This window comes from Episyrphus balteatus, chromosome 2 (genome assembly GCF_945859705.1).
Source record: "Episyrphus balteatus chromosome 2, idEpiBalt1.1, whole genome shotgun sequence".
NCBI classification, from domain to species: domain Eukaryota; kingdom Metazoa; phylum Arthropoda; class Insecta; order Diptera; family Syrphidae; genus Episyrphus; species Episyrphus balteatus.
Genome location: NC_079135.1, coordinates 105,550,648 through 105,566,066, shown reverse-complemented (window position 1 = coordinate 105,566,066; position 15,419 = coordinate 105,550,648). Strand labels below are relative to the sequence as shown.

At 30.8% G+C, this 15,419-nt stretch overlaps 1 protein-coding gene across 2 annotated transcripts in view; it reads right to left on the bottom strand.

Annotated features, from left to right (window-relative positions):
* LOC129910087 (glutamate receptor ionotropic, NMDA 2B) overlaps nt 1-14,625 on the bottom strand; it is a 62,306-nt gene extending 47,681 nt beyond the window's left edge. For both annotated transcript variants that reach the window (XM_055987348.1, XM_055987349.1), the window contains exon 1: nt 13,315-14,625. In XM_055987348.1, the coding sequence (XP_055843323.1) occupies nt 13,315-13,663 (349 nt within the window). In that variant the 5' untranslated portion in view covers nt 13,664-14,625. The remainder of the gene's footprint in view (nt 1-13,314) is intronic.
* Between the last annotated feature and the right edge of the window lie 794 nt (nt 14,626-15,419).

Genomic DNA, 15,419 nt, shown 5'->3' with positions numbered 1-15,419 from the left:
GGAAGACACATTTTGCAGAATTTAGTAGAAGATGCAATGAATATTAGGTACACTCAACATCGAGAATCCGAAATTTAGATAATTCTTTTTGTTAAATGGTTGTTTTGAAGTTTTGAGAAGAAATAAGTCTTTAAATCAAAATTAGTTTGTTGTGACTTGAAGGGGTTAGATTGTTGTTTCGTGAAAACGGTTTCAACGATTTCCTTCAATGATGTTAGTGATTATAAAAAATATAAAAACTTTTTATTATTTAAATAAACGGAATTTTAGTGTTCAAAATGATAGGGAAACTGAATGGTTGAGAGTCTGTTATGACCAAAGACTATTAGATCCGCTCACAAATTCTCAATCGCATTGAGATCGGGAGAATTGGAAGAATAAGGAATAACGAAGTTTTATTTTATGTCTTATTTAAATAAGCTGGTTTTTTTTTCATTCTCCTTTCTGAAGGAATTTTTTGTTCAACATTTTGTTGTTTTTTTTTTTTAGAAAAACAAATAGTATGAATTACTTGATTTTCTATCAAATAGAATGTTTACAGCATTTATCTTGTGAGCTACTTTTGAAGTATTTTTGAGCTACTTTTGAACCAAAATTAGCAATACTTGCCATTTAGATAAAATTACAAAAAAAAACAACTTACTTTTCTCTAAAACGCCTCTTACGATTTTGATTATGTACCTACTTGTTACTGTCGTACCTACTTTATAAGCAAAATTAAATGCATGGCTGGTTCGTACGAAGTTGGTCTTACAGTTCAAGTTGCTAAAATTTATTAAAACTTTTTATATATGTAGGTAAATGTACATTTTACATACAGTGGCGTAACCATACAAATTTTTAGAGGGGGCTGAAAATATTTTCAATACCTAATATTTGAGAGGATAAATGTACGAAAAATGTGTCTCTATTTTTAATTCCTGTGAGTGAAGCGCTGTTCTGCGGTACTATGTAAAGTAGGTTAGTAGCATTTTACTGCTCTCGATAGCTTCGGACTACTGTCTCCTCCTTTCACATTCAAAGTAGTGTTTTTTTCAAAGTTCTTGTATCCCAAACATTTTACACAAACAGCAAGGTTTTGAGTCATCCTTAAAAAAACACTTTATTTCGTTTTGGAATTGAGGACTTTGTCATTTGTGCTGAATTAAAACTGTGTACAGATTTATTCCTATCACGTCTAGTTTTTCTACTCACTACAATTTTCGATTTAAACGCCCATGTTCTGCAATTCGACCAAAAGTGAATTAAAATCACTTTTCAATTTCACTTGAAATGAAATATACCTAATGTTCTACATTTCGATCGACTTCGAAAACTTCGAAATTGCTTCGAACTTTCAAAACTGAAGGATCATCCATTTTTATATTGTTTCTTAAGTGAAATTACTGCTGCAATGGATGCAATTTAACTGACAATTTTAATGAAAAAAGTAGCAGAATTTAAAAGAAAAAATATGAAGATACATTTTGCAAGACAAATTAAATAAGTGAAATGCAGAATTGCAAATTTGAAAAGAATAATGAATTAGGTAAAGTGTAAAGCGAATGAGCCGGCAAACACAGATGAAGTGCGCCATTCCCAGTGTACCTATCTATCCAAAAAATGATGAATTATGATATTTCATGCCTTTTTGTATCAACAAAAAATAAACATTACAAAACAATAAAAATATATTAGTTTTGATTATATTTTGCCCGAAAATTGCACATTCATTAAAAAAGCACCAAATTCACGAACAGAAACAAAGCGAATTGAATTCGATCAGAAAATCTAAATGAGTGAAAAAATGCAGAACACCTAATTTCACTTTCAGCAAGTTAAAGAAACCATTAGTTATGTTGACCACTAAGATTTTGAGATATTTAAAATTTCTATTTCCAATATCTTTGAGAAAAATGTTATTTTTGAAAAAAAAAAAAAAGGAAATATACTTAAGACGATCAAATACGACGTTTTGAGATTGCATTAAAAAATGTGCATAATTTAACGGTGATGTAATTTGACGTCAAAGGTCAAATACTATAAAAATGATCTGAAGAATTCCGAATAAAACTAAAATCCGAACAAAATTTACCCCAACCCTGAACGTCAGCTAAGGCTCTTATTCAAACAAACAAAAAAAGCCGTTTCAGAATTTGGAGAGGGCTCAAGCATCTGAGCTGCCCCTTAAACTCTAAGATTTACGAACAAGTTTCAGTTAGTCATGTTCATTATGTTGAAATCAGCTAACATGATGACATGATCTTGAAGGCTTGGTGGGGGGCTTGAGCCCCTGAGCCCCCTCCCCCACCCTCAATACGCCACTGTTTACATATCGTCGGCGGAAAGCAAAATTGTTCTAAATCACAAAAAGCAAATTTTACAGGGGACTATTTTTAAGTTTCAAATTGATTAAGAGCGATAATTAAAATTATGGTTTTTTATAAAGTTTGTTCTTTTCTTTTTAATAAACCATGCAAACTTACTTCAATAGTAAATAGGTACATACAATTTTTAATATTTTTAAAAACTAAAAACCCAAATCAATTTCAAAAATTTCAAACTTTTGTAAAAATACAAAAATGTATTTCTTCAAATTTAATTTTGTATTTACATTATATTGGAGTTATGTATATGTATAAATGCCCTTTTATTTGTTGAAATTGACTAATTTAATTTGAGAGGAATTCATATAATTTTTAAAAAAACACAAACAGTTCTTTGCAAGGCAGACATCTATAATGATTTTGGAAAGATTCCAAATTTTTTTTTTTTGAAAATTGTTTGGAAAATTCTTATATGTGTATACAAAAAATTATTCAAACAAAACACGACTCTAAAGATTTTGAATATTTTTTTTTTCCTAAAATTTCTTTGTAATACAAGAAGTCAAATGGGGTAAGGTACTTCGTTTTATTATTATTTTTTATTTATTTTTTTTTTTTTTTCAAGGACAACTACACCACCACCTGCAGGAAAAAAAACAGTGTGGTGTACACAATGTGCACACGATTGAAGTTATACTCACTCACAGAAATTCACTGACCATAACAAAACTGTTTTACAATTAATGAGAACTAGATGGTATTACTTCTTAATCTCTTTGACATTTTTTTCAAAAATTAAATTTTCATACCCGAATGTATAGGTAACTTCAATAGAGGTGTGTACAACGAACCAACCTATGTACCTACAATGGCGTATTGAAGGGGAACTCAGGGTACTCAAGCAATTTGCCAACAATAGGAGAATGCGATTTTCCTAAAAAAGTAAGAGTTAACAATTTTAATATTCAAACTAAATGAAATAAGCTCATAATTGACAGGATTCGCTTTTTTTATTTACTTAAAAGGACTATACTAAATTAAAAGGGCGACAATAAATGATTGAAAAGTTTTACAGATGAGCCCCCTCCAAATTTTTTTCTGGATAAGCCAACCAAACAAGGGTTATGAATTGTAAAAAAAAAATAAATTGCATTTTTCGGTTAGTTTAGTCCAAACCATTTAAAAAAAGTTTTCGTTATTTTTAAAGCGCACTTATACATCCTTTGCATTACTTAAAACTAAAATAAAATTAAAATTATTATTTTTTATATATTTACATAAAAATCCATCCAGTCGAGCATTATATTTTCAAAGTAAATAAAGATAGATCGCCATATACAAACATAAAATTTAAATTCAATTAAAAGTTCATACAACCTCTACTTTAAAATGCGTTTCAAATTTATTTTTGTTTCATATGAAAGCATCTAACCGACTGACTCGAACCTGTGTGATACTCATTTTCGAGTACAGGTCACATGAACATTTAATTGAATTATATCCAATCGATCCCCTTAAAACAAAAATAATTTCCATTATTTTTGTTCCCTTTTGTTATAAAATTGAAAGTTTACAACGAGAGACTTTTTGCACAAAAAACTATATGAAACAATATTTATTATTGAGGTATTGAACCTACCATTGAACTTAATTTGTTTTTGATATTTTTTTTTTTTTCGAATCCTTTTACATAAACCCCCTTCTGATTCCAAGAACTATAGATAACTCGAATTTCGATACATAAAATCAATAAATTAATGTTTACATTTCATGTTTGATGGTATAACAAAGCTTTTCAATTTAAATGAATTATGTTTGATTTATTTTATATTAAATTATTATTAAATTCATTAATTTTATGGAATTTTACATATTAAACTTTAAAATAACTATAAATTTTTTGTTTTCAATGAAATTTACTAATGTCCTCAACAGAATTCGTTATTTCGTATCTTGGAAAATCTACAATATCCTTGAAAAGAGTGTACACAAGCACACTATAAAATATGTCAACACTAATTGCTGCAAACGTTTCCATTTAAGTAACTTAATTAAATTCATTTATGAATTCCAAAAAAAAAGGTAATATAACAAGCAATTTCTTAGTAACCTTTAATTTGATATTATTTTTTAATGAAATAATTATAATTGAACATGAAAACAATACAAATCAAATTCAAATATATCCTCTTCAATGAATAGGGAAGTCAAACAACTCCCTAACTTCACCACACTTTTTCTAAAAAAACTTCTCTCAAAATGGTGATAAACACCCTCTCAAATTAAAAATTTAATAAGATACTTATGTACTTTTTTTAATTGAAATTAAGGTTCAAGATTTCCTTAATTATATTCTTTTTTTAATAATCTTTAACCTTCCGCATTGTTATAAAGGGAACTTATTAAAATACCTAATCTTCTTAAGATCTCTATCTCCTCATTATTTTTGTATTAACACACACACAAAAAAAAAAAACTCAATTACCTAAACATCCTTCTCACTCACAACACAAAATACAAGAAAATAACACTCTAAGAAATTTTTTTTTATGTACGAAAAAACACCCCCCAAATTTTGAAAAACACTCAAAGTAATTTCAAAAATCAGTTCCACTTCAATTGAGCAAACAAAATATCTTTATCAACGCTGCTGCCTGCCATCATCACTCAATTTGTAATTAACATCAGAGAATGGAAAATGCAAAAAAAAAAAAAATACTAAAGTACTTTTCTTTCTCTCTTTCTCTCTGAATTCAAATTCAATGTAGAAAAAGGCCTTAACACAAAATAATATCATCAAATAAAATTCAACTTTAATACGAAAATGTTCGCTTTTCTTGTCATCAACAAAAAAAAATAGAACTCCTTTCACCGCACATTTTCATTGCGCATCATCACTCAATCAAAAATAAATGTTTCACCACCCGCACAACCAGGAGCCAAGATTCGTTAAAATTGAAAATTCAATTATATTCAATTTTATTAAATTTTCGAAGAAATATATTCAACATCATCTCATCTATAAGGACAGTTTACTTTTCTCTATATTATAAAAGGCTCGCTCTTCGCATTTGAATTCCCTGGCGTTTAAGCACATTTTGCGTGTGTCTCTATAAAACACTTTTCATTTGATATAACTTCCTTTTTCATCGTCTCTCTATATACACTTAAAGTAGCACTTTTGCAAATTATCTCATTAATAAGCACATTAAGCACTAAATGCAATTCTCATCTTTGCGCCATTTGGGACTCTATTTTATATATATGACAACCATATTCTCACCCCCTTTTGACACTAAAAACGTTTCATTTCGACACCCTTCATTTTAGAAATATACACATATTTCGGAAAGAAAAGTAGATAAAAAATTTTCACACAATCAATAATGTAGCACTCTTTCCGTTTCCTGCTACAACTCATCGTCGTTGGATCGTATCATTATAAACGCAAACAGTTTCCACTTTAAATAACCATCATCATCATCACTTCCGCTTTTTTACCCCCACTCGTCATTTTATATAACAATATCGTCACATTCTTCTTGTTGAACATTTTTATACACCCCTCCTATAAACATCCTATAATACACCTATAGAGTCGATATGTCAACTGTTTTGTGCTGCAAGAGAAAGTCTACAGAAAATATTATGACACTTACGTTAAATAGCCTCTCCCCATATGTGTGAGGTTTACCTAATTATCTGACACAATGGATAATAGCAGAGCAGGCACATAGCTATTAATTGATGTTAAGAAACAATTCACCACAGGGAATCTCGAATCTCACTTTTCAATCAACAGGATGTATTTTTTAAAAATAATATAATACTGAAAGCATAATAACCGGATGTCGTCCATTAACGCCCATGAATGTGATAAATTATATATAAAAAAAAAATAAAACAAAAAAAACAAAAACTTTGCCATCCATGAACTTCATATTTGAATAGATACATTGTTCAACAAATTGCCTCCCCAAAAACTCACCACCACCACATCACACGAGATATAGCACAGGGGAATATCAGTTTATTCAGCTTGGTTTGTTGGGGCGAGTATACGGGCCAACCTTACCCCCACCCACTCTACTTGGTTAGGCCTCACTCTTTTTGTGTGGTACTTATTTGAATTTCGGACATGAAAGTACTTCAACCCCATAAACCATAATATAACATAAACCGAAACGTTTAAATGAAGGTAATAGAGGGTGCAGAAAAAAAAACAACAACAACTTAAAAAAAAACTGCTTAAAAATGCACTTTTCTGACACTTGAAATGTAAGTGGCGTAAGTTTATGAGCAAGGTTACCACTTTGCGAAAAATATTTGTATACAACATTTTTGTTAAATTTGAATTTGTTTTTTTTTTAAATAAATACCATGAAAACCTACAAAACAAAGCGAAGCGTTTTTGACAATCATTAATTTTAATACGAGGTTATTGGTATTTGTGTGACCTAAAGGATTCTGAGAAAAATAAGTGAGGTATCTCATTTTTCGTTTTTATATCGACATTGACATTAGGGACAGACGAATTTGTTGAACTACATAATACTGAGTGTTATCTTATAACACAACACCCAGCACTTTGTTTCTATTTCAATGGAATTGTCAAATTTCATTTTATTATTTGCATTTAAACTTTTATAGTGTAGCAAAAAGTTTGTCTCTTTGAGTTTTATTGATATATAGTTCCTGGAAAATTTTCTAAAATACACAAAAAGCAGACATTTGGTCTAGTGCATAATGTTTGATTAAATTGTGTGGTAATAAACTATTATTTTTTGATTAAAAAGGAAATATTTAAAGGGAAATTGGTAATGGCTACTGAAATTTAGGTGAAAGTGGATTCTAATTAAATGTGTAACTTTAAAACAAAATAATGGTTCAGGGGTTTTTTTTTAGAGGTAACTTCTTTTCTGGCTTTTTTGTCATTGTTGTGGATTGGTTAAGTGACAGAAACAGATTGCAAATGACAGTCAAATCCATATGTCCACCTTTTGTTTTTCTTATCTATTTGTGGCTTCATTATGATGATACCTACCGCAATATTTTTATATAGAATAGAATTTTTAGTCAGTATTATTATTATTACAATCAAATAAAAAAATCTACTTTAAAACTCTTTTTATGAGAAAAATCTGAACTTCCGCTTATAACCACCATGAAGATTATTCAAATAAGATTTTTGTAGTCTTGATTCCTCCGATTTTGTCTTTTTCGCAAAGTATACTAATGAAGAGCGTGTGATATTTCTTTTTTTTCTCTCATTTTTAATGCATTAAATCATCATCTTTCATACATATACGTGTATTTTCAAACATAACATAAACATACATAAATTTGTTACATTCATATTTAATCGAAAAAGTTAATCTACAATCGTATTTCTGGCAAAAAAAAAAGGTGGAGAAAGTTAAACATTATTTCAAAACACAAAAAAAAAATATAATTTTGATTTGTCAAATTTTAATGTAGAAATGTCAGAAAAAATTATTAAATGGATTAAAAATGTTAAATTTTGTCATTTTTAGACTTTTTTTTGACATTATTGAGATTTTCGGTAAATTAATTAGAAACTCACTCTTTATGCGATTTTTTCATTTGCAACATGTTGTACTGCTTTGATTACATTTTTAATGTATTAAAAATGATTAAAAAAAGAAGTTTTATTGGGTCTTAAGAAATCTAAAGCTACGTTCTTTTTGAGATTATTTAATGATATTAGAACGTCCAGGAAAAAATTCACTACCCCTTTGCGTAAGATATTGCTAAATGCGATACACGAAATACCCCTTCATCTTTAAGAAAAGTCAAAACAAATTTGCAGTTTTCAATTAATTCAATATCCTTCGTTAAAAGATATCACAACAAAAACATTACTGTTAAAAAAAGAGCCAAGTTCTCCTATGTTGAAGTTATGCTGGTACAAAAAGTACTGAAATGTAAAAGTGTACCAAGTTCTAAAGCTTGGCTTTAAATTTGTATAGTTAAAATGTTGATTGTTCTCTTGACAATTTTTCTTTAAATTACCGATTTTTAAAGCTATTTGAAAAATTGCCAAGCAAACAATCAACATTTTATTCTTACAAATTTAAAGCCAAGCTTTAGAACTTGGTACACTTTTACATTTCAGTACTTTTTGTACCAGCATAACTTCAACATAGGAGAACTTGGCTCTTTTTTTAACAGTAATGTTTTTGTTGTGATTTCAATCCTTTTTGCAAGGTATTGCTGTAGAACTTAAAATCTCTATAATTGATGAACACTCAGAAAAAATGGGCGGTTACCCTTGTCTAAAATTCTCAAATTTGAAATTTTTTCTTTTGTTTAAACTACTACTAGGTCTACCATTCTACCAAATTTTAAGGTTCTACGACAGTTAAAAATGCTCTAAAATATTTGATAAAAATTCAGCAGAAATGGGAGGTTGCCACGCCCCTTATCCAAAATTCTCAAATTTTAAATTTTTCCCTTGGTATAACTTACTAGCTTTACCATTCTACCAAGTTTCAAGATTCTACGATAGTCAGAAGTGCTCTAAAAAATTTGATAAAATTTAGTGAAAATGGGCGGTTACCACGCCCCCTGGCTAAAATTCTCAAATTTAAAATTTTTCCCTTTGTATAAACTACCAGCTCTATCAATCTACCAAGTTTCAAGATTCTACAATAGTTAGAAGTGCTCTAAAATATTTAATGACAATTCAACGAAAATGGGCGGTTACCACGCCCCCTGAATTGAAAATCTCAAATTTTCTATTTTTTCCTTTGTATGCACCTCAACCCCCATCACTGTGCCAAATTACAAGTCTCTACGATATCGGGAAGTTCTCCATAATTTTGATGATCTGTCAGTGAGTGAATCAGTCATTCAGTCAGTCAGTCAGTCAGTCAGTCAGTCAGTCAGTCAGTCAGTCAGTCAGTCAGTCAGTCAGTCAGTTACGGTTTTTGAGATTTTCGAAGCCCTGTATCTCAGAAACAACTCACCCTAGGTAGCTGAAATTTTGTAAGGAGTTTGTTTTCGACTAGTTCAACAAATGGAGCGAGTTTGAAATTTCTGACATATTTGGTATAGAAGTTGGAGGGGGGTCGAAAATGGCCTGAGTTGTTTCCTGTAAATAAGGGTGTAGTGCCAAAGCTGCTAGAGAACTTGGCTGGGCACTACCGTGCCCCTTGATAATTGATCCTAAAAATAACTGGAATAATAGTCAATATAAATAAATCATATTTCTTTTATTTTTTCTGTGGATCTTTAAGAATAGTGAACTCAAATTAGTGTCCTTTTTCTGTATCATTAAATCTCTGAATATTTATGTTTTTGAAGTGAAAACTTCTTTAGTATCGTAGTGATTTGAAACAAGACGAAACGAAAAAGCGACACGAAAAATTTAATAGATAGATGAATGAAATTAATACAGTAGATAGGTAATTAAATAAATTATGACTGAGCAAAATTTCATATTCAAAATTCTGAGATAACGGTGAAAAGATGTTCTTTTTCTAAACACGTTATATCTTTTGATCTAGAGCACATAACAAATGTATTTAACTTTAATACGCATGCTGATAATATCACCTTTCATTTAATATATCACACATAACGGTACGTGCTCTACAAATTATATAATCTTTAATAATTGAAAAACTTGAAAAATACCTCAAAACACCTGCGAAGATTTGTAGTTGCCGATGTACCGTAAGAAGTACTGTAATCTCAGTTTGAAATTTCGACATGGTTGGCTTTAAAAAATTCTTACTTTTTTTGTAGGCATGGTAGAAATATGATTGAAGCGTCATATAAAAAGTGAAATAATATAATGATATAAAATTTATTATAGGTTATCTTTTAAAAAATGGATTTAATGGCGTTAGAAGAGAAAAGAGATTTATTGTTTTGCTTTTTTTATGAAAACTCTTGTATAGACATGGTCGATATAAATATTTTGAGCTGAAACAATAAGCTTTCAGATGGTATAAAATTTATTGTAGGTTGTCATATAAAAAAAGTGATGGAATAAAAAAAGTTAGATTTTTTTGATTTTTTTTAATTGATTTGGTTTCACTTCAACCACGTGTGAATTGCACACATGATTTTTTTTTTTTTTTTTAAATGTCGACTTTCATAATGGTTTACATTCTTGTGAACTTTTAGTTAGATCCTGCAAATTCACACAGCAAAAAAAACGTGTTTAGAGAACATTCTCTGCTGTTTGTCTAGTTGCTAGTTCTTACTACCTTATCGTGCTTTAGTTTATAAGAAAGCCTGCTGGAACCCTTTTGAGGTTAAAACTTGTACAACTTCACTTGCGTAGTGAAGTTTGTATACTCAAGAGCCTTAAAGATGTGGTTCGTGGACATGTGGACAACGGTAACAAAAAGGCTCCATTAGTTCAATAATTTTGCTACCAAACTCACCAGTTCATAACCATCATTCCCTCCATAAACTAAACAGTCTTGCTCATGCAATTTCGTTGCTTCGCTAACGGTATGTTCAAAAGCCAATCAAAAGCTTAAGTGAAATTTTTGTCAAGTTAAACTATAGCCTCGTTGCTAAATAGTGATAGACTACTCATGAGTAGATGATAAGCTGATTTTTTACTAACATCCACAAATGCGCTAGACTATAATTTTCATGAGAATTTCTACCACCTTCAAAGAAGATGAAAAGAATCATATTCAGTTATGAGTTGTGTGCCAATTCTTAGACTGGGAGTCCAATTTCCATGGGTTATTGCATTGAAAAGAGACGGCAATTCTGCAGCTTGTAAGCGTATAATTATAGTCTATAAGCCTGATAATCTGCCAGTTGGCATGTTCAAAGGACAGATCCTGAGAACCCAACCAAAAAGACAATATCATATAACGTTCCAACACGAAATAAAAAGAAATTTAGGCCTAAAAACTCCTGTTACAAGCAAATGCAAAAACACCAGCGTCAGTTAACTTAACACTCTCCATAAAAAAGTTGTTATAGTATTTTTTTAGAAAATTGCAGCTTTACGGTTATATTCATGAAAGCATGAACTGCTCAAGGATCGAAGCTAGGGTCATACCTATATAGCCTAATGACATGCCAACTGAGTTCCTCACATCCCCATCCTTGGTAGAGCCCTGACAGCCCTGATAGTTGAAGCCAACGTCACCAGACTTTAAAAAATAGGGAAACCGGATCTACGTTACCAATTTGTATCATCTCTATACTTGAAGACACATAACCATCAATTATCGCACTTTTCAGTACTAAGACTAACCTGCAGAAATGTGTTCCTGAAGGTTTCCAGCCAGATCAGTACCTAATAGCAGCCAAAAACATTTGCATAGAATCAAAACGGAGAAGCAGTTTCTTTTTATTTGGTAAAAATTACCAATCGCTGCTTTTTAAACGATTTTAAAGAATGGTGAACTTCGTTATAATTTACATCTTTGTACCTACAATTTCAATTTAAAAAAAAATGTGTATTGGTGGTCAAAATGTGAACTTAATAAGTAGGTCTGTTTAATGAATCTGATCTGCACAGAAAAGATCCGAAAAGTACAGGTTTGTGTGTTTCATAAGGAAACACCTTGCCCTAAACTGTTCTACAAACTGTCATTTTGTGTTGCATGAAGTTTTCCAGCACAGATAAGTTCAAGTTTTTCTGCCCCTACTTTTGAGGTAGAGCAAACGAGTGAGAAGTGTCAAACAGCAACTGATTTGTTTTATTTTTACAAAAATATATTTAAATAAATTCAAAATAATGAAAATTTGTTTAGAATATTCTTAATATGAAGAAAAATTCAAAATGTGAAAAAATATTCTGATTAATTATAATTTATTTGAATGAAAAGTCATAACAAAAAAAATCATTTTAATTTTAAGTTTCAAAACTGATGGTGGTGTACTTTTCTGATCTCTTTTGTTTTGACAGTTTTCAAGAATTTGTACTGTTCTGATCTTTTCTGTTCCAGTTTTTCTTCATTAAACAGACCTAGTATGTGCAACGAGGATTTTTCTAGATCAGAACAGGACAGGACAGCACAGTTTCGTGAGAAACGTCAGAACAAGTTAGAACAGTCATTTAAACGTCAGTTGTCAAAAAAAAAAAAAACGAATTGTAAATTATACGAATTTTTTGTTTATTGTATCTCGTTTGTTTTTCTATTTTTTGTATTTTTACTGCGAAAAATATAATTAAAAATTGTTTTTAGTTATAAAAACCACGAGCACTCGAGAAATATTCGCACAATTAAATCAAAACAAAAACAAAAAATGACAGCTTTGCTTTTGACACTTCTCACGAATCTGTTCTAACCTGATCTGACTCAAAAGCAAGAACAGAAAATCCTGTTCTAAACTGTTCTAGATTTGTCAATGAACAGCAAACTAGAACATTTCAGCACAGAAAAAAACTCAATGAACAGCAAAAAGCTGTACTTTTCTGCCAGCGTCAGTGAACAGACTTAATGTCAGCTTGCATCAGATGACAAATCGATCCGCCTTTTTTTTTTATAGAAGGGTTGCCATAGTTTTACATACAAAATTGAATAAAAAAAAAACATTTTAAAATTCTGAGAACTAGGTGGCGCAAAGGTCTACTTTTGACATAATTCAGATTCTGTCCACTATCGGTGCCACACACGTGTAAATCCTCAAATCCTCAATAAAATATCTAAACTTTCTAAGAAATTTTAAAACTGTTACAATATGAGCTAGATCTTACAATTTTGTCAGCTGTGTTTTAATATTTATTTTTTTCCAAAAGCATTTAAGGGTTAAAATAATTTTTTTTTTTCAATACGACATCTCCAGTTCAAGAAATCCAAAAAAAAAAGGTACAAACTTTACCCAATTTATTTTGAGTGGCAATCATGTTTGTAAAAAGGACCTCATATGTTATAGTGGTTAAGGAAAGATGCATAAGAGTAGAGTGTGGTGTGGTATGGTGAGGGTATAAAGAAAACCAACAACAACAACAACAAAAAAAAAAGGGGTTGTATGGTATGGTATTAAGAGTTTTATAACTCACCTGTTGGACTTGGGGTCAATGACATCATATCAAAATGAATATTCCTCGGCTCAAACATATAGTCCTTTAAAAATGTTAACTTTGCACCACGTGTTTTAGTCAAACCCTGTACCGCAGTATTTATAGCTCTTAAATATTCGCGTTTACCAAAATTTGTATGCGGTGCTATAAGACCAATATTAAGTTGTTCCTTATTCACGCCCATAGGCTTGCCAGCCCCACCACCATTTGTTAGGCGTAAGCCCGCAGCAGCTGGGTGTGGTACTACACACAAACTTATTACAACCAGTACCAATGTTATTGGAAATATTAGCTTCCACATTTTAACCAACAACATTGTCGTCACCATCTTGCTTGCTGCTTGTTTTTCTTTTTCTTCTCTCGGGTGTGAATTTTGATGAAAATCCTTCGTTTCTTCTTGCGTATCGTCCTTTTTACTTTTTTTTTTTTTTGTTTGTTCCTTTCTATTTAATATACAACAACAAAAACCATAAAAAAGTGTGTGTGCTTTATCTTGGTTTGGTATCCCCTTTGATCTTCTTGCTACTGCTACTCCTTGATGCTTCTGTTGATGCTTCTACTTTTTTTGTGGTATTTTTTTTGGTAATAGAATTTTGGTTTGTGTTGTTGTTGTTTAATGTTTTGGTACTTGAATCCTTATTTATTGCTAGTGTAGTCGTTGGTTAATGCCATTAACTTATAATTATTGTATAGAAAGTTAAAAGTTTTTCTTCTTATTTTTTTTAGTTGGTTCTAAAAAGTATGCTATTTATTTTTAGTACCCTTCTACATTACATATCGCCTTTATTTTTTTTTTTTTTATTAGAAAGAGGGTAGATAGTGGCTTTTAGGTTAGGTTTTGTGTAGTGGAAAGGACGACGAAACTATTTTTTCTTTTCTTTTTCATTATTTTTGTTATCACCAAATGCATTATCCTCGTGATAAATAATTCTTGCTAAGTTGAAAACACTAGGAAAGGTTTTGAAAAGATGTGATGAAATTTCAAGAACCCACAAACTTAAGCAGAAGTATGTAACAGAAAGGACACCAACAACAACAAATTAAATTAAATAACTAAAAAAATAAAGGCAATGGCCCCTCCCACCGTCTACGTTCGAAACCGTTTACGACCTATAGACATTTTTTTTCGTTCGTGCTATGTTTTTTTTATAAATCTCGCGAATGCTTTGCATAATTTTTTGGGTGTGCACTGCTTTTCATTGCGAAGGATATCTTTTCTTTTCTATATTTTTTCTCGATATTCGATAGAGAACACTTTTTTTTTTTTTAAGGGGGAGATATCACTTTACTAATTCCAAGAAAAAAACTAAAATTTTTTGAAAAACCAATTTAGACAAAAACACACTTTAGAATAAGTTGCTCTTTTTTACTAATTTTTTTTATCACAAATTTCCCTGATATTTTTTTACATTTTTCCACACACCAGACAGCAGCCGAGAAACAGGTCCACACCCAAAATATAGTATCTTGTTACACACACGGAACTCTATAAGAAGAAGCCATGGATGGAGCAGCAGCACATCATCAGAGTGTTGTGTATAGAGCAGCTCGAGAGTTTAAAAAGCATCATCATCATCATCGTTTGTTCGCAATTGTGTGCCTGTGAGAAGTTAGGGGATATGAAAGAAAATTTTTCGTTTTTTAGTACACACAAATGTATTGTGTACTAAATGTTTCGTATTCGTATTGTTTCTCCTTGTTTTTTTTTTTTTTTTTTCGAAAATGGACGAACATGGACCAAAAAACCAAACCCAGTTTTGACAGTTGACAGTGAAAGTCAAAAGGTTAGGGGAGAAGTGGTGAAAGGTGAGTACTTTAGTAATTACTAGTACGCATGGTGTAATCCTAAGGGAGACCACGTGTTGCCTATTGTTTTGATTGTGCGCAATTGAAACATGGGGAATGTGATTTTTTTTTTTAGTAATTCCATGGTTTTGACACAATGCCAATATATGCATTGGATAGATGGGAAAAGACCTTCCTAGAACATAGAAGGGAGAAGGACGAAGGAGTTTAAATTAACGTTTGGTCGTGTGTGACGTAAATAAATGTAGTTGTTCTCGAGTGGTATACTCTTCGTCGTG